The sequence below is a fragment of the Cetorhinus maximus genome, chromosome 9, assembly GCF_964194155.1.
Source record: "Cetorhinus maximus chromosome 9, sCetMax3.hap1.1, whole genome shotgun sequence".
NCBI lineage: Eukaryota > Metazoa > Chordata > Chondrichthyes > Lamniformes > Cetorhinidae > Cetorhinus > Cetorhinus maximus.
In genome coordinates, this window is record NC_135887.1 from 98,870,835 (window position 1) to 98,896,205 (window position 25,371).

The 25,371-nt window shown below is 41.2% G+C and overlaps 1 protein-coding gene across 2 annotated transcripts in view; it reads left to right on the top strand.

Annotated features, from left to right (window-relative positions):
• The window catches only part of sbf2 (SET binding factor 2), a 669,356-nt gene that overhangs the window by 425,165 nt on the left and 218,820 nt on the right, over window positions 1-25,371 (top strand). For both annotated transcript variants that reach the window (XM_078549182.1, XM_078549183.1), the window contains one exon: window positions 14,465-14,614. In XM_078549182.1, the coding sequence (XP_078405308.1) occupies window positions 14,465-14,614 (150 nt within the window). The remainder of the gene's footprint in view (window positions 1-14,464; window positions 14,615-25,371) is intronic.

Below are 25,371 nucleotides of genomic sequence, written 5' to 3' on the forward strand. Positions count from 1 at the left end.
CACTCAACACCAACTGCAGACCCAGTCTAGCAGCTATGTCCTTTAGGACTTGGCCAGCTCGGTCAGTAGTGCTGCTACCGAGCCATTCTTGGTGATGGACATTGAAGTCCCCCACTCAGAGTGCATTCTGTGCTCTTGCCACCCTCAGTGCTTCCTCCATGTGGTGTTCAACGTGGAGGAGTACTGATTCATCAGCTGAAGTCGGGGGCGGTACGCGGTAATTAGAAGGAAGCTTCCTTGCACATGTTTGACCTGATGCCATGATAGTTCATGGTGTCAGGAGTTGATGTTGAGGACTCCCAGGGCAACTCCTTCCGGCCTCAATACCACTGTACTGCCACCTCTGTTGGATTTGTCCTGCTGGTGGGACAGGACATACCCAGGGATTTTGATGGTGATGCCTGGGCCATATGAGCATGACTATGTCAGGCTGCTCCTTAACTAGCCTGTGAGACAGCTCTCCCAATTTTGGCCCCAACCCCCGATGTTAGTGGGGAAGACTTTGCAGGGTCAACAGGGCTGAGTTTGCCGTTGTCATTTCTGGTGCCTAGGTTGATGCTGGGTTGTCCATCCAGTTTCATTTCTTTTAGACTTTTTAGCAGTTTGATTTAACTGAGTGGCTAGGCTACTTCAGAAGGCATTTATAAGCCAACCACATTGCTGCGGATCTGGAGTCACGTGTAGGCCAGACCAGATAAGGACAGCAGATTTCCTTCCCTAAAGGGCATTAGTGAAGCAGATGGGTTTTTATGACAATTTGATGACAATGGTCATCATCAGACTTTTAATTCCAGATTTTATTAAATTCAAATTTCATCACCTATCATGGTGGGATTTGAACCCTTATCCCCAGAGCATTACTCTGGGTCTCTGGATTATTAGTCCACTGACAATACTATTACGCTACCACCTCCCCCTAATTTATGTGATTCGTGTACAAGGAAAACCAGACCACTCTGCACTGCAGTACTCTGCAGTCTCTCTCCATTTAAATAATCTCCTTTTCTATTCTTCCTGTCAAAATAGGCAACCTCATATTTTACCACAATTTATTCTATCTGTCAATTTTTTGTCCACTCACTTAACCTATCTGTATCCCTTTGTATATTCTTTGTATCCTCCTCACAACTTGCTTTCCTACCTATCTTTGTATCATATAAGAACACAGGAATTAGGAGCAGGAGTAGGATGTTCAGCTCCTTGAGCCTGCTCCGTCATTCATTAAGGTCATTGCTGATCTGATTGTGGCCTCAACTCCACTTTCCTGTCTGCCCACCCTCAGCACCCATAACCCTTGACTCCCTTGTGGATCAAGAACCTATAACTCAGCCTTGAATATATTCAATGACCCAGCCTTCACTGCTCTCTAGGGAGGAAAATGCCGTGGACTAACGATCCCCTGAGAGAAAAAAATTCTCCTCTGTGATCTCTCAACATTTAGATAAGCTTCTTATTTATTCTTGTTAAAATGGGCGATTTCACATTTGCCCACATTATACTTCATTTGCCAGATCAGTACCCACTCACTTATCCTATTTATGCCCCTTTGTAGCCTCCTTATGTCCTCTTCACAATTTACTTTCCTACCTATCTTTGTGTTGTCAACAAATTTAGCCACCATACCTTCAGTCCCTTCATCCAAGTTATTTATATAAATTTAAAAAGTTGAGGCCCCAGCACTGATACCTGTGGCACACCAATCGGCATGTGCTGCCAACCAGAAAAAGACCCATTTATGCCAACTCTCTGCTTCCTGTTAGCTAACCAATCTTCTATCCATGCCAATATATTACCCTCTATGCCATGAGCTTTTATTTTCCGCAATAACCTTTGATGTGGCACCTTATCATATGCCTTCTGGAAATCTAAGTATAGTACACCCACTGGTTCCCCTTTAACCCCAGCACATGTGACACCTTCAAAGAACTCCAATAAATTGGTTAGATATACTTATAGAAGCTTTTACTGTCTGTTTTTGTATTTCTTGTTAGTTTTCTCTCATACTGTTATTTTCCCCCTATTGTTCTTGTAGTCATCCTTTGCTGATTTCTAAAATTTTCCCACTCTTCTGCCTACCACTAACGTTAGTAGCATTGCTCATCTTCTTTCAATTTGATACAATTCTTAACTTCCTTAGTTAGCCATGGATAGTGTATCCTTCTTGTCACGTCTTACTTTCTCAACGGAATATATCTTGAGAGTTATGAAATATGTCCTTAAATGTCTGCCGTTGCTTCTCTACCATCTCACCTTTTAACCTATGTTCCCAGTCCACTTCAACTCTCTCTTCATACCCTTGTGATTGCCTTTATTTAAGATTAAGACATTAGTCTTAGACCCACTTGTCACCCTTAAACTGAATGTAAAATTCTATCATATTATGATCACTCTTGCCTAGAGGATCCTTTTCTATGAGGTCATGAATTAGTCCCGTCTCATCACACGTTACCAGGCCTAAAATAGCCTTTTCCATGGTTGGCTTTGGGGCATATTGTTCTAAGAAACTGTTCCAAATACACTTTGCAGTCATTTTCCAGACTTCCTTTGCCAATTTTATTCGTCTAATTGATATGAAGATTAACATTTCCGATGATTATTGCAGTTCCTTTCCTACAAGTCCACATTATTTCTTGATTTATACTCTTCTACAGCGTAGCCACTGTCAGGGGACCTGTAAACCATTCCCACCAGTGACTTTTTTTCCTTTGCTATTTCTTTTCTCCACCCAAACTGGTTCTACATTTTGATCCTCCGAACCAAGATCATTTCCTATTACTGTATTATCTTGTTCTTGATTAACAGAGCACCCCACCTCCTTCTCCTTTCTTCTTGTCCTTCCGAAATGTTAAATATCCTTGAAAATTTCGGGTCCCGGTCTTGGTCACTTTTGGAGGCATGTTTCTGTCATATTTATATCTATTTGTGCTATCAATTCATCCATCTCATTACAAATGCTGCGTGCATTTGTTAAAAAGCCTTTAATTCTGTCTTTTTACCATTTTCCCTACTCTTACCTTATTTGCTGGTGCACTCTTATACGTTTGTACGATCTGTCCCTTCATGTCACACTCTGGTTATCATTACCCGTTTTGCTACTCTATTACCTTGATCTTTCTCTTTAACTTTACAAATCTCACCTCATGTGAACCTCTCCCCACGCCCCCACTATTTAATTTAACAACCTCTTCATAGCCCTAGTTATACAATTCTTCCCAGCGCTTTCAGGTGGAGACCATCATAATGGTACAGATCCTTCTTTCCCCAGTGCTGGTGCCAGTGCCTTATGAATCAAAACCCACACCAATCTTTGTGCCATGCATTCGACTCTCTGATCTTATTCACCATATGCCAATTTGCTCATGGTCAGGTGGTAATCCAAAGGTTATTATCTTTCTGGTTCTGCTTTTTAATTTAGTCCTTAGCCGCTCATATTCCCTCATCAGAACCTCTTTCTTAGTCCTATCCGTGTCGTTGGTACCCATTTGGACCATGTCAACTGGATCCTCCTCCTCCCACTCTCCAGCCCTGAGGTCATGTCCTTAACACTGGCTGTGTTGCCTGTCTGATGCCATCAGGGCTCATGCTCTCGGCTGCAGAGAACAGCCCCCTTAACTATTCTGCTCTCAACTACAATCCTTTATTCCCCCTCCACTAGAATGGCTTCCTGCACCACAGTGCTGTGGTCAGTTTGCTTCTCCTCCGTACAGCCCCCCTCTCTCATCAACACAAGTTGCAAGAACCTCAAACCCATTGGACAGTTGCAAAGGCTGATGCTTCTCCATTGCTACCTTCTCAACCCCCGTACTTGCCTCATTCATAGTTGCATCCTCCTGTCCCTGACCATGAAGCAAATCTGAAGTACCTAGCTTGAGGGGCATGTCTGCCTCCTGGAACAAAGAGCTGGATGTTACAGGGCACCATTGTGCTGACTGTCAGCTAATAAGTCATTGGTGACCACGTTCACCATAGTGACAGCTGCCCCTCAGCAATTTATCACTGCAATGAATTTCTTTGCGTTGAGACTTCTGCCCCTATCTCAGGAGGAAGTCCCGCCTTAGAGTGCTGCTGGCCAATCAACTCACTGGAGGAGGAGGCTCCACAAATAACCCCATCCTCAATGATGAGGAAACCCAGCACATTAGTGCGAAAGATAAGACTGAAGCATTTGCTACAATCATCACCCAGGAGTGGTGAGTGGATGACCCTTCTCAGCCTCTTCTGGAGTTCCTCAGCATCACAGATGCCGGCCTTCAGCCAATTCGAATCACTGCATGTGACAGCAAGAAACAGCTGATGGCTCTGGATACTGCAAAAACTACAGGCCATGAAAATAGTACTGAAGACATGTTCTCCAGAACTTGCCGCACCCATAGCCAAACTGTTCCAATACAGCTACAATACTGGCATCTACCTGATGATGTGGAAAATTGCACAGATTATGTTCTGTACACAAAAAAAAGGGACAAATCCAACGAGGCCAATTATCGCCCCATCAGTCTACTCTTGATCATCAGTAAAGTGATGGAAGGGGTCATCAATAGTGTTATCAAGCGGTACTTGCTTAGACATAACCTGCTCACTGATGCTCAGTTTGGGTTCTCCCAGGTCACTCAGCTCCTGACCTCATTACAGCCTTGGTTCAAATACGGACAAATGAGCTGAACTCCAGAGGTGAGAGTGGAGGTCAATCATCTCAGTTCCAAGGCATCACTGCAGGAGTTCCTCAGGATAGTGTCCTCGACCCAACCGTCTTCAGCTGCTTCCTTAATGACCTCTTTCCATAATAAGGTCAGAAATGGAGATGCTTGCTGATGATTGCACAATGTTCAGCACCATTTGCGATTCCTCAGATACTGAAGTAGTCCATATCCAAATACAGCAACACCTGGACGATATTCAAGCTTGGGCTGACAAGTAGCAAGTAACATTCACACAAGTGTCTGGCAGTGACCATCTCCAACAAGAGAGAACCTAACCATCACCCCTTGACATTCAATGGCATTACCATCGTTGAATCCCCCACTATCAACATCCCGGGGGTTACCATTGACCAGAAACTGAACTGGACTAGCCATCTAAATACTGTGGCTACAAGAGTAGGTCAGAGGCTAGAAATCCTGCGACGAGTAACTCACCACCTGACTCCCCAAAGCCCGTCCACACCTACAAGGCACAAGTCAGGAATGTGATGGGGTACCCTCCATTTGCCTGGATGAGTGCAGCTCCAACAACACTCAAGAAGCACCCCATCCACAAATATTCGCTCCCTCCACCACCGACGCACAGTGGCAACAATGTGTACCATCAACAAGACACACTGCGGGAATTCATCAAGGTTCCTTGGACAGCACCTTCCAAACCCACGATCACTCCCCGCTAGAAGGACAAGGGCAGCAGATACATGGGAACACCACCATCTGGAAGTTCCCCTCCAAGTCACACACCATCCTGACTTGGAAATATATCGCCATTACTTCACTGTCGCTGGGTCAAAATTCTGGAACTCCTTCTGTATCAGCACTATGGGTGTACCTACACCACATGGACTCCAGCGGTTTAGGAAGGCAGCTCACCACCACCTTCTCAAGGGCAATTAGGAATGGGCAATAAGTGCTGGCCTCACCAGCAAGGCCCACATCCCATGAATGAATAAAAAAAGTCGGATGGCCGGCAGCTCTGTAGTCCCAGAAACTCCAGGTGGCCACTGCTGGAATAAAGGCAGTTCTGATAAAGTGGAGCCTGGAGTTAAAGTGAGTCCAGGATATTGCTGGGGTCAGGCTGACAAGTCCAACTGAGGAGAGTGAAGGGTGTGCTGTGTTTGAGAAGCTGGTGAATGGCTAAAGGAGGAAAGATGGCCTTGGGGTTGTGCCTCCAATGGGCACAGAGGATCTGCAAAGGAGGCCCCCCCCCCCACCCCCCCCCCCCCCCCCACTTATCTGACACCAACCTGCACAAAAGCTGCCAAGCCCCTTCAACATGGCGTGGGCCCACCTCACCTTGGACAAAATAAGCTGGCAGCGATGAAGCCTTAATTGGCTACTTACAGGCCTTAACAGGCCATAGGGTGGTTGGGCCACCTTATGTCTCCAATGCCCCTGTAACATTTGAGACAGGCTGGGTAAGCGACCAGGCCATGCACTGGATTTTACAGCCTCACCTCAATCATCCCACCCCCCCACTCTGCCGGCAGGGGAGTATAAAATCCAGCCCAAGGTATCCAGGTAACTTCCCCCTGCCCCCCCAGATACATTGCATAAGTCTGAATGTGGGTTCCACATTCTCATAGATCTCCGGATACAGATTTTCTTCTGAATTTCCTATTTTAGTTCATGGTGACTATCTTATATTTAGGCATCTAGTTTTGTTCTTCCCCACAAGTCAAACCAAATGCTGTTAACCCATCACCCCTTTGCTTGCTGATCTATATTGTTTCCCAGTCCAGCAATGCCTCAGACCTATAATTCTCATCCTTGGGTTCAAATCCCTCCATGGTCTCACCCCTGCCTAACTCTGAACTCCTACAACCCTTTGAGAACTCTGTGTTCCTCCAATACTGGCTTCTTATGCACCCCCAATTTCCTTCATTTCACCATTGGTGGCCATAAGCCGTATTGCCTTGGCCATAAGTTTTGTAATTCCCTCCCTAAACGTGTCTGCCTCTCTACCTCACTCATCTCATTTAAGAAGCTCCTTAAAGTATTCCTCAAACAAGACTTTTTGGTTATATGTCTTACCATCTCCTTATATGGATCATTGTCAGATGCACTTGATAATGCTCCTGTGAAGTGACTTGGGACGCTTTTCTACATTAAAGTTGTATATAAATGCGAGTTGTTGGGTGAAGTACTGATGTGTGACTAATGCCTGTGAAAACCTACACCTATGAGGAGGAGGAGAGAAAAGCCACAAAGCAGAAACAAATAACATCAGAATCCAGCTGTTGCTTTGTATGAGTAATCTAGGGTTGATTTAAGGTGAGGACTTGGCTGCATTAAGTTATTTTTATCACAAGTTTATTTCATTCTTACATTAAATATATCTTGGGACTTTAAACTTCAAGTTGAAGATTATTTGGAATAGAGCTGGCAGCTATAACTGATATTGAATTTATAATGTACTGTCCCTCAAGGCAATGATTCTCATTCTAAAAGCCTAACTTATAAAAAAAATTAAGAGAGAAAAACAGAAAATGCTGGAAAAACTCAGCAGGTCTGACAGCATCTGTGGAAAGAAAAACAGAATTAACGTTTCAAGTCTTTATGACCCTTCTTCAGAGCAGGATCATGCAGAGTCAAAATGTTAATTCTGCTTTTCTCTCCACAAATGCTGTTAGACCTGCTGAGTTTTCCAGCATTTTCTGTCTGTCTTTCAGATTTCCAGCGTCCGCAGTATTTTGCTTTTATCTTATAAAAAATTAACTCTTGTTATCTAGACAACTTCAAAATGGCATTTATTTTAAAGCTGAAAGCATTTTGAATCAATAGCTTAAAGAAACTGCAGATTGTAATGACATTATTTATCAGTCAGTGACACTATCAGTACCCCTTTTTGCAAACGTTACTCATAACATCTTTCAGTTTTGTTATTTCTCTTTTTGTAAATGTGAATCATTATGACTTCAGAAGAGGAAAGTTACTAGGCTTAATAGTGCAACAGAGATGAAGTGAGATCAATATTGATGTAGTGGCTTAGCAATTCTGTTTCCAACATCAACATTTAATTATAGCACCCTGAACTATCAAACAGAAAAATTTGCAAGCTAATTCTGATATAGTCAATCACTAAGGCACTGAAGTCAATATCTTTGTAAAGGAATACGAATAGCAATATACTACTGACCATGATGCAGCCAAAATCCTTTTTTTTGGCCAATGGTCAAAATACAAGACATTTTAGAACTAGAAGCCAGAATTTGCTGTTAAAGTGGAGGTGATGGCGTAGTGGTATTGGCGCTGGACTAGTAACCCAGAGACCCAGGGTAATGTTCTGGGCACCTGGGTTCGAATCCCACCATGGCAGATGATGGAATTTGAATTCAATAAAAATCTGGAATTGAAAGTCTAATGATGACCATGAAACCATTGTTGATTGTTGTTAAAAAAAAAAGACCGCCTTACCTGGTCTGGCCTACTTGTGACTCCAGACCCACAGCAATGTGGTTGACTCTGAAACGCCCCCTGAACTATGGCAACTGGGGATGGGTAATAAATGCTGGCCTGGCCAGTGACACCCACACCCCATGAATGAATTTTAAAAAAGCAACAGTAGCATTCATCATTATTTATGAGAAGATAGTACAGCAACTTCAAGTGAGGAACAGATGTGTAGTCAAATGCAAATATTCAGAAGTTGCCAAAGAAATGCCATTTTGCTGCTTGCCTCACCAATGACATGATTTAAATATCATGAGGTTTGCTGTATTTGTGAATTAGGCATGAGTTAAGCCAGTTAGGACTAGTAATTAGCAGTACAAGTATCCTTTTACATGCATATGAACATACGAATTAGAAGTAGGCCAATCGGCCCCTCAAGCCTGCTCCACCATTCAATAAGATCATGGCTGAAATGTGTGTAACCTCAACTCCACATTCCCACCTACCCCTGATAACCTTTCACCCCTTTTTTAATCAAGAATCTATCTAGCTCTGCCTTAAAAATATTCAATGACTCTGCTTCCAGTGCTTTTTGAGGAAGAGAGTTCTAAAGACTTACTACCCACTAAGAGAAAAGAATTGTCCTCATCTCTGCCTTAAATGGGTGACTCCTTATTTTTAAACAGTGACCCCCTAGTTCTAGATTCTCCTACACGAGGAAATATCCTTTTCACATCCATGCTGTCAAGACCCATCAGGATCTTATATGTTTCAATGAAGTCACTTCTTACTCTTCTAAACTCGAGCAGATACAAGCCTAGCCTGTCCAACCTTTCCTCATAAGACAACCCTCCCATTCCAAGTATTAGTCTAGTAAACCTTCTCTGAATAACTTCCAATGCATTTACGTCCTTTCTTAAATAAGGAGACCAATACTGTAAACAGTACTCCAGATGTGGTCTCACCAATGCCCTGTATAACTGAAGCACAACTCTCTACTCTTGTGTTCAATTCCCATTGCAATAAATGATAATTTTCATCAGCTTTCCTAATTACTTGCTGTACTTGCATATTAATCTTTTGCAATTTCATGCACTAGGACACCTAGATCCCTCTGCACCACAGAGCTCTGCAATCTCTCACCATTTAAATAAGCTTTTTTATTCTTCCTGCCAAAATGGACAATTTCACTTTTTCCCACATACTCCATTTGCCAGATTTTTGCCCACTCACTTAACCTACATTATATCCCTTTGTAACCTCCTTATGTCCTCTTCGCAACTTACTTTCCTGCCTATCTTTGTATCATCAGCAAATTTAGCAACCATACCTTTAGCCCCTTCATCCAAGTCATTTATATAAATTGTATAAAGTTGAGGCCCCAGCCCTGATCCTTGTGACACACCAGTCATTACATCTTCCCAGCCAGAAAATGACCCATTTATGCCTACTCTGTTTCCTGTTAGCTAGCCAATTTTCTATCCATGCCAATATGTTACCCCCCATATCATGTACTTTTATTTTCCGCAATAACCTTTGATGTGGCACCTTATTAAATGTCTTCTGGAAATCTAAGAACTGTACATCCACCTTATCCTTTATCCATAGCACATGTTACTACTTCAAAGAACTCCAATAACTTGGTTAAACATAATTTGCCTTGCCTTGTTGACGCTGCCTGATTACCTTCAATTTATCGAAGTGTCCTGCTATAACATCTTTAATAATAGCTTCCAACATTTTCCCTAAGACAGATGTTAAGCTAACTGGCCTGTAGTTTCCTCCTCCTGTCTCCTTTCCTTTTTGAATAAAGCAGTTGTATTCGCTATTTTCCAATCTAACGGAACATCCCCTGAACCACGGGCATTTTGGAAAATGAAAACCAATGTATCAACTATCTCACTAGCCACCCTAGGATGAAGTCCATCAGGACCTGGGGACTTGTCAGCCCGCAGTTCCAACAAATTGTCCAGCACCAGCACCACTTCCCTAGTGATTGTAATTTTCTTGAGTTCCTTCCATTTCCTGATTTACAACTACTTCTGGGATTTTACTTGTATCCTCTATAGTGAAGACTGGTGCAAAATACATGTGCAATTCATCTGCCAACTCCTCATTTTCCATTGTTAATCCTCCAGACTCACTTTCTATAGGACCAACGTGCAATTTGTTAACTCTTTTCTTTTTTAATATCTACAGAAGCTCTTACTATCTGTTTTTATATTTCTAGCTAGCTTTCTTTTGTACTATAATTTTCCCTCCTTATTAATCTTTTAGTCGTTCTTTGCTGTTTTTTATATTCTGTCCAATCTTCTGACCTGCCACCATGCGTAATTTTTCTTTAAGTTTGATACTATCTTTAATTTTTTTAGTTAACCACGGATAGTGGGCCCTCCCCTTGGAATTTTTCTTTCTCATTGAAATGGATCTATTCTATGTATTCTGAATAATCCCTTTAAATGTCTTCCACTACATCTCTATTGAGCTATTCCGTAACCTAATTTGCCAGTTCACTTTCACTAGCTCTGCTTTCATGCCTTCGTAATTGGCATTACTCAAGTTTACAATCCTAGTCTTGGACCTCCTCTTCTCTCCCTCAAACTGAATGTAAAATTCAATCATATTGTGATTACTGTTACCTAGGGGTGCTTTCACTATGAGGTCATTAATTAATTCGATCTCATTGCATAATAGTATGGTGTGCTTTCTGGTTGGTTCCAGAATGTGCTGTTCTAAGAAACTATCCCAAAAACATTCTATTGACTCCTCATCTATGCTACGTTTGCCCACCTGATTTTTCCAGTCTATATGTAGATTAAAATATCCCATGATTATTGACATTTTTAATAACATAATTGTTATTTTCTGCCAATAAACCTCTCTGGCACTGAAAATTAACTATTGCAAGTGTGGTGTTTCATTCCTTTTGAGTTTTGGGGGAGATTTTTTTTAAATGTCAAATTTTAACTTTTTTCCTCCTGTTCACAGGAATATAGGAACAAGCCATTTAGCCCTTCACGAATGTTCTGCCATTTGATAAGATTATGGCTGATCTGTGATCTAACTCCATTTACCCATATCCCTTGATACCTTTGGCTAACAAAAATTTGTCAATCTCAGTTTAAATTAACATTTGATCATGGATCAATTGCTATTTGCAAAAGATAGTTCCAAACTTTTACCATCTTCTGTGTGAAGAAGTGTTCCCTAATTTCAGATCTGAATTTTTTGACTATGTCCCCTAGTCCTAGAATTCTCAACTAGTGTGAATAGTTTCTCCCAGTCACGCTTTTTGCCTCTCTTAATCTCTCTCTCACACTCTCAATCTAATCTTTTTCTCTCTTTCTCTTTCCGTACCTGATTTAACTTTGAATTCATCCTCCACCTCAGTGCTTCCTGTGTTTTGTTCCTAATTGTTAAATCTCACTGATTAAAGAACAGTTGTTGCCTTGTTCACTAAGGTACCAGATGCCTTATTTCACCCGTTACATTATTAGCGTGCAATCTCAGCAACTTTATGGTCACAAATTTTTGAGCTGAAAGGTTTAGGGGCATATCTACCTGAACAGCACATGCTATTAAAATGCCCTATGTCCCCATATTCATTAATATTGAATTTTTGAGGATATTTAAAAAAAATTCAAATCCACACAGCCTCAAATGCCCTCTTGTAGAACCACTTGCCTCAGACAAGATCACTGACTTCTCACCCTGCTATTGTAGGCTAGCAACTCAATTTCAGCATGTTTAATCTGAATAAATCTTACCTCTGCAAACATCCCAGCTAGAATGGTAAAGTTGCAAATAGCATCCGTGCAATTGGTTTGAAATCCTATTTCTGAATTCTAAGCCACTGCATTTCTATCACTTTGCCTCATTTTCACTGAAAGGACCCTGCAGTACACAAGGAGTGGTTCAACAGTGGGATTAGGTTAATCATGTATATAAGTGCCATATATATTTAATAGCATTTTGTTTTCCACAATAGTTGAGCACTCTGAACTATTTATTCGCAAAAGGAGGCCATTTGGCTAATCGTACCATTTTGAAAGAGCTGTCCAGTTAATTCCACTCATCTGTTCTCTCCATTGCCCACAGCTGTTTCCTCTGTGTCTTCTAGTTACTGATCCTTCTGTCATTGGAAACAGTTTCTCATTTACTCTTATCAAAACGATTCATGAGCTTTAACACCTCTATCAAATCTTCTCATAATCTTTGCTTTAAGGAGAACAATGTCAGCTTCTCCACTCATTCTACATAACTGTAGCACCTCATCCCCGATACCATGCTGATAAATATTTTCTACGCTATCTCTAAAACCTTGAGATCCTCCCTTAGGTATGGTGCTCGTAATTGCGCAAATACTCCAGCTGCAGCCCAACTAGTGCTTTATAAAGATTTGGCATGATTTCCTTGCATTTGTATTCGATGTCAGTTAATAAAGCCAATGATCCCACATCTTCTTTACCCTACTCAACTTACCCTGCCACTTCAGAGATTTGGCAATGCAGGCCTTCAGATTTCTCTATTCCTGCACCCACGTTAAAAGTTTTTCATTGCCTTTCCTCATTCTTCCTACCAAAATGTATCGCTTCACACTTTTCTGCATTAAATTTCATCTGCGATGTATCTGCCCATTTCACCAGTCTATGCCCTCCTGAATTCTGTTACTATCAGCCTCATTGTTTACTACATTTCTGAGTTTCTTGTCATCTGCAGGGCTTGAAAAAATGTCCCATATAACCACGTCCAAGTCATTTATAAAAGACAAAAAAAAACAGCGGTCCCAATGCTGACCCCTGGGAAAACCATTCTGTATTTCCATCCAGTCTGAAAAGCAACTGCTCATCATTGATCTCTACTTTCTGTCCTTTTAGCCAATTTTGTATACACATTGCTACTGTTCCTTTAATTCCATGAGTTTTAATCTTTCTTCCATGTGGTACTTGGTCACTTGCCCCCTACATCAACTGTACTGTCCTCATTTACCCTGTTCATTACTTCATTAAAACACCCAGTCAAGTTAATCAAACACAGTACGCCATTAAGAAATCTGCGCCGACTTTTATTTATTAGACCATAATTTTCCAAGTGCCAATTAATTTTGTCCCAGGTTATTGTGTCTCAAATTTTCCCCACCACTGAAATAAGGCTAACTGCCCTGTCCTAACTGGGGTCATTCCCCTACCTTTTTGACCCAGTGTGGAACACATCCAATTAATTCTCCAATCCACTGACACCGCCTCCAAATCAAAGAAGGCATTGGGAGATTGTGGCCAAAGCTTTTCAATTCTCACCTTTTCCTCCCCTAGTAACTTAGGCTGCAGTCCATCTCGACAGGGTAACTGTTGACAACCTTTTAAGTACCTAGTCTTTCTCTCTTTTTATCCTATTCAATATTGCTGCCACTTCTTTCTATGCTGCCACATTGGTAGCATCCTCATCTCTCATGAAGACAGATACCATGTATTCATTGAGTACATCAGCCATGATCTCTACTCCTCCAAGAAGATTTCCTTTTTAGACCCTAATTTGCTCTACCCTTCCTTTGACTGCCCTTTTAATATATATGTGTGGATAAATGAATATTCACGTTGGATATTAATGATTCAAGTGAGCAAACAGGGCTGATTTCTCAAAATGATAAGCTGTGATGAAAAGCAGTGCTTGCAGAGAATGTTGGTTAGGAAACTGTAGACCTGCATTCCTTGATTTTCTATCATTTAAATTAAAGAGATTCTGTTGATCTCCAAATCCCTGCCTCAGCTGACTAACATTGCAGAATCAGCAACATCAAGTTGCAAATCCATTTTTGTTACATTAGTTTCTAGGATTTTGTTTTTTCTGATGCAATGCGGATTGTATGCAATTACAACAATTTTTCTAGATCTACATAGCAGAGACTTGATACAACATAGCTGATCAAATAATAATTAATATGCCATCACATATAAAAATAAACCAGAGGGAATTTGTTAAATTTTATGACTTCATGATGTGGAGCTGAGTGGCTCAGTTGGTAGCACTTCTGCCTCTGAGCCAGAAGGCCCATAGGTTCAAGTCCCACTCCAGGACTTATTGGCCATGGAAAGAGTGTACATGTGGCTCAAAGCACGTTTTTAATCAGCATGAAAAGTCCTTCCAGCAACCCCACACCATTCTCCAAGGGAGAAAAGCATGTGAAGGTACAGGAAACAAACTTCTTGCTAAAATAATTTATTGAGGTTGAAATAAAATCCTCTAGTAGTGATAGTTTTGTGACATTGTAATGGTAAAATGTTAGTTCACAGTTCAATTCACAGCTCAAATTAAAGTATTAAAAGATTTGCTTTTCAAGCTTACATTTTCAATTGTCATGTTTGCTTTGCTAGACCCTTCCAGCTGCATTGCGCGCCCTGAAGGGACGGGTAGCACGGCAGTGTCTCATACAGGAGCTAAGTCTACATGTTCAACAAAATCGAGCAATACTGGATCACCAACAATTTGACTATACAGTCAGAATGATAAACTGTGCATTACAGGTAACATTTTCTATTAATTGTTGCCTTTTGATGACAAAATTCTGGCATGCATTTTAAAGTCATATAAAGAAACAAATTGTACTATGTAATATTTTTGTTCAATTTGCAATATAGAAGAGAAATACTTAAAATGTGTGCACCTACCCTTAAAATGGAGCCATATCATGTACTAAAATCTACTTAAATCAATATTGCTTAAGTTCTTAAAAATTTTTATTCGGCATTTCTTATGATGACTTAGCATTCTGTTTCTCTGAAAGATATTTAGATGGTATAAAAGCCATGTGGTATTTTTAGTCGACCTAGCCTATTATTCAGGCCATGTCAGTTATAAAATGGCAGAATAAGTGGATCCAGGTGGATGAGGGGAGGTGAGAGAAAAAAGAGAGATGGGTATGGATGTGAATGTGGAAGAACAGTGAAAGTGGAAGGGGCCAGGTGGGAGGAGACCTGGAGGAGAAGGAGCAATAGAAGGCATGTGTGGCATTGGGTAGGGTCCATTTCTTCAGAGGAGGAGTTGAAGATGGACAGAAAGCATGATGGCTAGAAGAGGAGACAGGCAGGGTGTGTTGGAGAAGAGGAGGATGGGAAGATCTGGTTGACACTGGCTCAGGGTCAGTTTTCCTCTGTGGGAGGGGAGCTGCACTAGACTAGGCCCCAATTTGGCAATACTATGCTGAGTTGTGTTGCAGATTGTTGAACAGGAAAAAGGACCTGAGGGATATCTTGCATAAGTTATTGAAAGTCCATAACCAATGTGGTGATGCTATTACAAAGCATATAGGATGTTAGGGTTATTGCAGTGAGCTTTACATTTAAAACTACAAATGCATTCTTTTCACTGTAAAAGACCTTACTCAGGTCACACATACAATGCTGAGTGTCCGGTTTTGGTTCTCTCTCATGATAGGGAATATTGAAGTTCTTTAGCACGTTCAGAGAAAGATCACTGGATAAAAATAGCTGCTGTAAAGCACATATGAAAAAGGAGCAGGAATGGGCTTTTTGGCCCTTTGGGCCTGCTCCACCATTCAGTAAGATCATAGCTGATCTGACCTTGGTCTCAAATCCACTTTCCTGCCTGTTCCCCATAACCCTTGACTCCCCTGTGGTTCAAAAATATGTCTAACTTAGCCTTGAATATATTCAATGGCTTAGTTTCCACAGCTCTCTGGAGTAGGGAATACCAAAGATTTACAACCCTTTGTGAGAAGAATTTCCTCCTCATTTCCTTCTTAAATGAGCATCCCTTATTTTGAAACTATGTTCCCTCATTCTAGATTCCCCCTCAGGCAGGAAACATCCTCTCAGCAACCATCCTGTTAAGCCCCCTATATTTCAATAACCTCGCCTCTCTTTCTTCTAAACTCCAGTGACAATAGATCCAATCTGCTCAACCTTTCATCTTAAGACAACCTCTTTATCTCAGGAATCAAAAAAGTGAACCTTTTCTGAGCTGCCTCCAATGCAAATGTATCCCTCCTTACATAAGAAGACCAAAACTGTACATAGTACTCAAGATGTGGTCTCATTAATGCCTTAGCAGTTGTAGCAAGACTTAGTTACTTTGATACATCATCCCCCTTGCAATAAAGACTAACATTCCATTTGCCTTCCTAATTACTTACTGTACCTGCATGTTAACTTCTTGTGTTTCATGTACAAGGAAACCCAGATTCCACTGTTCCACTTCTTGAACTGCTGTAGTCCATGTGGTGCAGGTACACCCACCGTGCTGTTCATGATGGATAAAAAAAAGTGTTGATTGAAGCAATTCAGCAATCACATTTGTTTACTGTACAGAACCCATGATTCTGACCCATAGAAGAGGGTGGTGAGGACAACTGCTTTGTACACTTGAGTTTTGGTAGATGTGCGTGCGTAGTAAATGGTTTCATCAGACACGCTTCGAGAGGTGGCCAATGGGATTATTGGCCTTGGACAGTCCACTTTTTATCTACTTGTTGACAGCATCATTTGAGGTAATACTATCCAGATAGGTAAACTATTAGAAACACAGAAAATGCTGGAAAAACTGAGCAGGTCTGACAGCATCTGTGGAGAGAAAAACAGAGTTGACATTTTGAGTTCGTTTGACACTTCTTCAGAGCTACTATTCAGAGTAAACTACAGAGTAAGCTATTCTATTGCATTGAGGTCTGCATCACTGTCAATGCTGACCTACAATGGATTGTAATTTCCTCAGGGTCATGTTTGGTATCGCACTTCTGTTTTCTTTGGGCTAGCAGTAAGGCTAAAGGCATTTGCTACCTCAGAGGAACAGTTTATATTGAGCTGCATTGCCTCCTCCATGAGTGCCAATGATGCAATCGTCAGAAATAAGAAGCACCACAAAAGCTGCCCTGTGGTTTTACTATGTGCGGTAAACATCGTTGTTTGAAGAGACTGCTGTCTGTTTGGAAGTGGATGTATATGCTGTCTGTCAAGCCTATCTTTGCCCCTTGAAGCATCATACTGAAATAGGTAGAGAAACGGGTCAGTGCCAAAACACAGACTTACTTAACACCTTTGGAGATGGGGGAGCTGTCTGAGAAAGCTCCATTTTGCTTGACCTGACCTTTCTGGCCTTCGCGTAGTTGACGGAGAATGGTGAAGAACCTTGGAGAGTGCCTCAATATGGATAGTATCTTCCAAAATCTGGCACAGAATCACATAATTGTTATGGTGTAGAAGGAGGCCATTCAGCCTAATGTATCTGCACCGGCTCTCTGAGCATTTTAACTTAGTGCCAATCTCCTGCCTTTCCCCTAACCCTGTACATTGTTTCTCTTTAAATAATCATCCAATGGCCTCTTGAATGCCTCAGTTGAACCTGCCTCCACCACATTTCCAGGCAGTGCATTCCAAACCCTAACTACTCGCTGTGTGAAGAAGTTTTTTCTCTCACCTCACATTTGCTTCTTTTGCAATACACTTTAAAACTGTGCTTTCTGGTTTTTGATCCATTTACGAGCAGGAACAGTTTCTCCCTATGTACTCTGTCCAGACCCCTCATGATTTCGAAAACTCCTATCAAGTCTCCTCTTAGCCTTCTCCTCTCCAAGGAAAACAGTTTCAACTCCCCCAGTCTTTCCTCAAAACTGAAGTGCCTCACCCCTGGAACCATTCTCGTAAACCTCTTCTGCACTCTCTCCAATGCGTCCACATCCTTCCTATTGTGTGGTGCCCAGAACTGTACACGATACTCCAGCTGAAGTCTAACCAGTCTCTTATATAAGTTAATCATAATCTCCCTGCTCTTGTACTCTATGCCCCTATTAATGAAGTCTAGAATACTGTATGCTTTAGAAACAGCTCTCCCTTCCTGTCCTGCCACCTTTAATGACTTATGTACATATACACCCAATTCTCTCTGCTCCTGCACACCCTTTAGAATAGTATCTTTTATTTTATACTAGCTCTCCATGTTCTTTGTACCAAAGTGTTATCACCTCTCACTTCTCTGCATTGAACTTCATCTGCCACCTATCTGCCCACTCCACCAATGTGTCAATTTCCTTTTGAAGTTCTACACTGTCGTCCTCAGTTTACAAATCTCCCAAGTTTTGTGTCATCCACAAACTTTGAAATTGTCCCCTGCACAACAAGATCTAGGTCATTTATATATATCAGGAAAAGCAAGGGTTCCAATACCAACCCCTGGGGAACTCCACTACAAACCTCCTTCCAACCCGAAAAATATCCATTAACTATTACTCTGTTTCCTATCCTTCAGCCAATTTTGTATCCATGTTGCTACTGTTCCTTTTATTCCATGACTTATAACTTTCCTCATAAGTCTGTTGTGTGGTACTGTATTGAACGCCTTTTGGAAGTCCATATACACCATATCAACGGCCTTGCCCTCATCAACCATCTCTGTTACCTCTTCAAAAGACTCCAGAAAGTTAGTTAGACACAATTTTCCTTTAACAAATCCATGCTGACTTTTCCAAATCAATCCACATTTTTCCATGTGACTATTAATTCTATCCTGAATAATTGTTTCTAGAAGTTCCCCCACACTGAAGTTAAACTGACTGGTATGTAATTGCAGGGCAGACCTTTACAACCATTTTTGAACAAGGGTGCAATGTTTGCAATTCTCCAGTCCCCCGGCATCTCCCCCGAATCCAGGGAACATTGAAATATTATTGCCAGTGCCTCTGCAATTTCCAGTCTCAATTCCTTCAATATTCTTGGATGCATCTCATCCGGTCCCGGTGCCTTATCAACTTTAAGTACCAATACCAATACCACCTCCTTATCAATTTTAAACCCTTCTAGTGGCTGAGTTTCCTCCACTATCACCATGGCCTGGGTAGCATGTACCTCATAGGTAAAGACAGATGCAAAGTATTCATTTAACACCTCAGCCATGCCTCTTGCCTCTATGTGTAAATCCCCTTTTTGGTCCCTAATCGGCCCTACTCCTCCTTTTACCACACTTTTACTATTGATGTGCTGAAAGGATACTTTGGGATTTCCTTTTATATTAGCTGCCAGCCATTTTTTCATAATCCCTCTTTGCTTCTCATATTTGCTTTTTCACATCCCTTCTGAACCTTCTGTTTTCAACTTGGTTCTCAATTGTATTTGCTACCTGACACCTCCGGTAAGCACACTTTATCTTCATGAACTTAATTTTTATCTCCTTTGTCATCCAGGATTTGTTTGTCCTACCCTTCCCTTTTGAGAGAACATACCTTGACCATGCCCAAACCATCTCCTCTTTGAAGATAGCCCATTGTTCAGCTGCTGTTTTTCCTGCCAATCTTTGGTACCAGTCTATCCAGCCTAGGTCCATTCTTGCCCCATTGATGTATGCTCTCTGCAAGTTGATTATTCTTAATCTGAATTGACCAATGTCATTTTCCACCGTTATCCTAAATCTTATAATACAATGATCACTGTCCCCAAAATGTTCCCCCACTCCCTTGGGGAACTGTCCTGGCTGACTCTAAAGAATGTCTTGGTGAAATCTACAAAAGTAGTGTACAGGCCCATGTTTTGTTCTTTACACTTCACCTGGATCTGTCTCAGCACAGAAATCATGTCTGTAGTTCCTCTATTGGGTTTGAATTTGCATTGACTTTCAGGGAGGCTTTCTTCAGCTCTTGTCAGAACAAGTCTATTTAGAAGCATTCTGGCCAAGATTTTACCTAAAGTTATGCCTCCATAGTTTAAATAGTCAGACTTCTCTTCCTTGTTTTTGTAGAGGAAGACAATCACTGCATCTCAAAGGTCCTGAGGCACTGTTCCTTTCTCCCATCATGCTGTAAACAGATCTATAAACCTAACAAAGTTCATATTTCCTCCCTGTTTATAGACCTCGGCTGGAATCCCATATATTCTGGAAACTTTGTGTTATGTTAATTGCGCTATAGCGGTAGTTATTCCTTCATGGATTGATGCTTCATCCAGCTCAGACTTCACGTCTCTGTGGGTGATATTCGTGATGGACGTCTCCTGTACATCCATTGGTCACCAAATAGGCTCTCAAATTGTCCTTGCCATCGGTGCAGGATGGTCTCTTTATCTATAAGCAGGGTTGTGCCATCTGAGGATTTTACTGGTGCCTGTACCTGGTAGGAAAGTTGATGTACAGATCTCAAGACTTCATAGAAGGATCTCATATTTCTCATATCTGGGTACATTTATATCCTCTCAGCGAGCGTTGTCCACCAGTTGTTTTCGATAATTCGGAGTTTGATTTGCAGAGTGCCACAGGCTTCCCTAAATGCAGCTTTTGGCAACTGGGACATAGAAGTAATCTATTGTGACAGGAGTGTATCTTTTGAAGAAGTTCTTGCATTTTTATATAATTTTCATCAAAACAAGTCTTTTCATCAAATCTTGACTTCTATGATGAAAGCAAAGAAGAGTCATATGGACTTGAAGAGTTAACTCTGTTTCTCCACAGATGCTGTCAGACCTGCTGAGTTTTTCCAGCATTTTCTGTTATGATTAACTTGATTTCTTCTAGCTGAGAAGCTACTTTTGCAGTTATTTCCTATAGGACAGATATCACCTATTCCCACTGCACTGCTGGGTTAATATCACTCCCTGGAGTCGAGTCACTGCAGAGTCTGTCTTCAGGCTTGCTCTGGAAAACTGCTTTTTCTTCTGGTATATAGAGTCTGTGAACTTGTAGTTTCTTTGTGGACCTTTCCTTCTGAGTAATGGTTTGATTCTGAATGCAATGTTAGCTTGAACCAGCCTGTGGTCAGTCTAATAGTCAGCAGTGGGCATAACTTTGTGTAGTTCGTCATGTTAGCGCACCAGAATATAATGCAGAAAGTGCCAGTGCTTTGAGCGTGGATGCCTCATTTGGCTTTCTGCTGGAATGGAGAATGAATCATGTTGAGTTAATGCTCCATGCAGAATTCCAGCAGAGGTTGACTATTAACCCCCACCTCAGCAATAAACCACCTCAATAAAATCCTCCCCTCAATAAATAACCCCTCAATAAAACCCCACGTCACCACCAAACTCCTTCAGCAAAACTGCCCAGCCACAACCCGGGCGGGGGGTGGGGGCGGAAAACCCATCTCTTGCCCGGCAGCGTAGACCACCCCACAGTCGAGGCTTAAGACGAGGCACCAGGACTGGGCCATGAGTGCCCACCCCTGTGAGCACTGTTGATTTGCTTAAAACATGCAGAAACTTCAATGGTCGCTGTTTAGCTATTTTCATAGTGAGTTGGAGATGTGGTAAATACAATGACCCTGTTTTAGTGCATTCATTCTAGCAATGCAATTTATGATAAATTTATCTCAAACTATTTTTCCCACCTTCAATTTACTTACAGTTCTTTTCCACTTACTGATCCTGTGCTGTAGTATATGATTTATGCTGATGCATGGTTTATTATGCATTGTGTAGTACACTGTGTCCAAAGAACCTATAACATGTGAATCTAAATAGTGAATTTTAGCAGGCAATTTACTTGCGGGAACAGAGGCAGTCTAGACAATGGCAAGTTTTGTCTTTAATCAATAATTGTTTCTTTACACTTCGAGCAGTAGATGGGAATCAGCCACAGGAATAAGATTAGCCAAATAAGCACAGACTTTTCTGCCCACATGGCACATTACTATGCCAAGCAAGTTGGCCACAAGTGGAACAAAGAAGTTCCACTTCATATATTAACATTTTAAATATTGCTATTATTGCCTTTTAAAAAAAATAATTTTCTCCTCTCTGGTAGATTAGTCAAGGAAACAAGTAGGATTTGGGTGTGATTTATTTTTTTGAACGTATTTGTATAGCATCAGTCAGTCAAAATTCAAACATCTCATTTGGATGAATAATAATTACAGTGCTTTAAAGTCGTTTTGAACTTTTATTGGTTAAAATATTTAAGAAATATGTGCATTATACTTGGGATATAACTTGTTTTGACCTCTCTTTGAATTTGGTCAACCTTGTTCTTAATAGATTTATTTACCCCACCCATCCTACCCCATTACCTCACCCATCCTACCTCCTTACTCAACCCACCCTACCCCCAAACCCCACCCATGACCCCCTTCTCTCTCTAGCTTTTCATAGAAGCTTTGGGACATTTAAACTCTTTACTTACCAGAATGTGGCAGTTAGTGTTATAAAAAGGTGTGGCATGTCTCCTCCCACAATGCAGCGCTACGAAGAAGTGGTTCCATTTCATGTATGTTCCATATTTCTAGAGAAGCTGGGATCCGAAGTCCCAGCCAGAAATGTGGAGCTCTGGAATGATGCAGAAAATTAGGAGCAGGGTAGTTTTCCGACGCTGGCTGCCAGTCCGGAAGTATCGGGCCAATGTGTGTAATTTTTTATTGAAATGCACTTTCTGCAGATAAGTAATTATACTTTGGTTGATACAGAGAAACCGAGCATGTGTTCGCATCGGACACTCTAGATATAGATATGATACCTAGATATCAACTTCTGATGTTACACAATGCTCTTATACATGAAATAAACTTTCATTTTCAACAAGTTGTCTTCTCTGAAAATTATGATATGCAGCAGAGGACATTAAGAAAAAACTTAAAGTAACAGTTGCCAATGCAAATTTTCCTTTGGAGTTTCCAGCAGAAATTCCTCGGAGGAACGATTCAGACAACTGAGGAAGAAAGAAGTCTGTACAGAAGTGAAGTTCAAACCTAGTTGGGCAAGAATATTTGGGAATTGTCAGGAGAGGAGGCATGAAATTTGAGAAAACAAGTTAAGGCGTTTTCACATGATGGTAAAATGTAGGCACAAAATATGAGTAATAGAGTAATTGCAGGTATAAGTTAATGGGAAATGTTGCGTAAAAAGAAAGGGAAAATATGTAGTTGCTATCTGATAAGGAAAAATCCTATTATATCATTTGTTAGTGGACAGATGAAAATAAACTCTTAGCCAGACAGAAGAGTTTACTGATGGGAGAAGGAAGACATAAGAGCTTTACTGAGGAATTCAAAGAAAAAAGTTCAGTAAAGCATGTTGTATAAGCATCTTTTTCTGGTGAATGGGGACCTCGGGAACTGACAGTGGTTCTTTTATTAAAGACTGAAAAAATTCCCCCTGCCTGGTGCTGTTGCTGGTGGGCAATCCAAGATCTGCTATGTTTATTATTATTCCAGGGCAGTCAAAATGTGACACAAGTTCTTCACTCGCTATAAGAAAGCAAATTTTTCTGAAGCAGTAGATCACTTCGTGACTTGAAGTAAAAATGTTTCTGACTTTGATAAATACAAGCTTCACAACAATACCCACTACTAGGCAAAACATTACTGAAGGAACAAATAACTTGGTTATTCCCTCCCCAAAACCTAAGAATGTAGAGAAGTACAGGATTAGAAGAAACTGGAATTTATCTGGCTGATCCCAAAAACTAATACGTTTGTCGCCCATTTCCTCAAATATGTACCTAAGCCCTCGTTAAATATTTGCGAACTATCTCCTTAGCCTTTCTTAGGCAATTCATTCAACAGCATCTATTTGGGCATACATTGTGTTGACTGGTTCTGCACAACATCAGTTGATCAAATGGTTGCATGAGTTGCTATAACCAATGCTGAACAAATTTTCCACATACAAGGTGAAGGATTCCTTCACCTTTGCAAGGACTATACAGGACTTGCATATCAATAGCAATGCCATGTCCATGAGCTCGTTCAACTTTGCTAGCCTATTCACTAATGTACCTCTCAAGGAAGCCATAGACATGCACTATGTCACTATATTATGGGGACCTAGAAGCGCTGCCATTGTCTGAATCAGTATTAATTGAACTTCTGAACTCAGCAACTTGTGCAGTTAAGTTCAATTTTAAAGACACCATGTATGACCAAATAGATGGTGCTACCTCTCTCAGTTCACTTGTCAACCAATCAGTACCCTCATTTCATGCAGCATAAATTGTTGTTCCCTTTGAGATTTGGTATTCTTGCAAATCCATTCTGATGAGTACAAAACATAAAGCTTTGATAGCATGTCTCTTTTCAGCAGTACTCAAGTGCTTTACTGCCAAGTCAGAAATTATGCTTGTGGCACTACAAGTAAAGATAAATCGTAAAGATGTAAAGCAGTTAAGCCACGAGAGATAAATAGAAAATGTGTCAGCAAAACATTAGAGCATAAGACATAGGAGCAGAAATTAGGCCATTCGGCCCATCGAGTCTGCTCTGCCATTCAATCATGGCTGATAAGTTTCTCAACCCCATTCTCCCGCCTTCTCCCCGTAACCTTTGGTCCCCTTACCAATCAAGAACCTATCTATCTTGGTCTTAAATACACTCAATGACCTGGCCTCCACAGCCTTCTGTGGCAATGAATTCCATAGATTCACCACTCTCTGGCTAAAGAAGCTTCTCCTCATCTCTGTTCTAAAAGGTCTTCCCTTTACTCTGAGGCTGTGCCCTTGGGTCCTAGTCTCTCCTACTAATGGAAACATCTTCCCCACGTCCACTCTATCCAGGCCTTTCAGTATTCTGTAAGTTTCAATCAGATCCCCCTCATCCTTCTAAACTCCATCGAGTATAGACCCAGAGTCCTCAAACGTTCCTCATATGTTAAGCCTTTCTTTCCTGGGATCATTCTCATGAACCTCCTCTGGACCCTCTCCAGGGCCAGCACATCCTTCCTGAGATACGGGGCCCAGAATTGCTCACAATATTCTAAATGTGGTCTGACCAGAGCCTTATAAAGCCTCAGCAGCGCATCCCTGCTTTTATATTCTAGTCCTCTCGAAATAAATGCCAACATTGCATTTGCCTTCCTAACTACCGACTGAACCTGCAAGTTAACCTTAAGAGAATCCTGGACTAGGACTCCCAAGTCCCTTTGCACTCCAGATTTCTGAATTCTCTCCCCATTTAGAAAATAGTCTATGCCTCTATTCTTCCTACCAAAGTGCATGACCTCACACTTCCCCACGTTGTATTCCATCTGCCACTTCTTTGCCCATTCTCCTAACCTGTCCAAATCTTTCTGCAGCCTCCCTGCCTCCTCAATACTACCTGTCCCTCCCCCTATCTTTGTATCATCTGCAAACTTAGCCAGGATGCCCTCAGTTCCTTCATCTAGATCATTAATGTATAAAGTGAAAAGTTGCAGAAGGTCAGGTTTGGATATGTAGTCCAAATAAACAGTCCTTACATAAATACATGGAGTACAAGGAATGAATTGCAGTCACAAATTCAATTTGTGGGATATGACCTGATAGCTTTTACTGAGACAAGGCTGCGATACAGTTAAGATGGTTAAGGCAGGGAAAATGGCAGGTG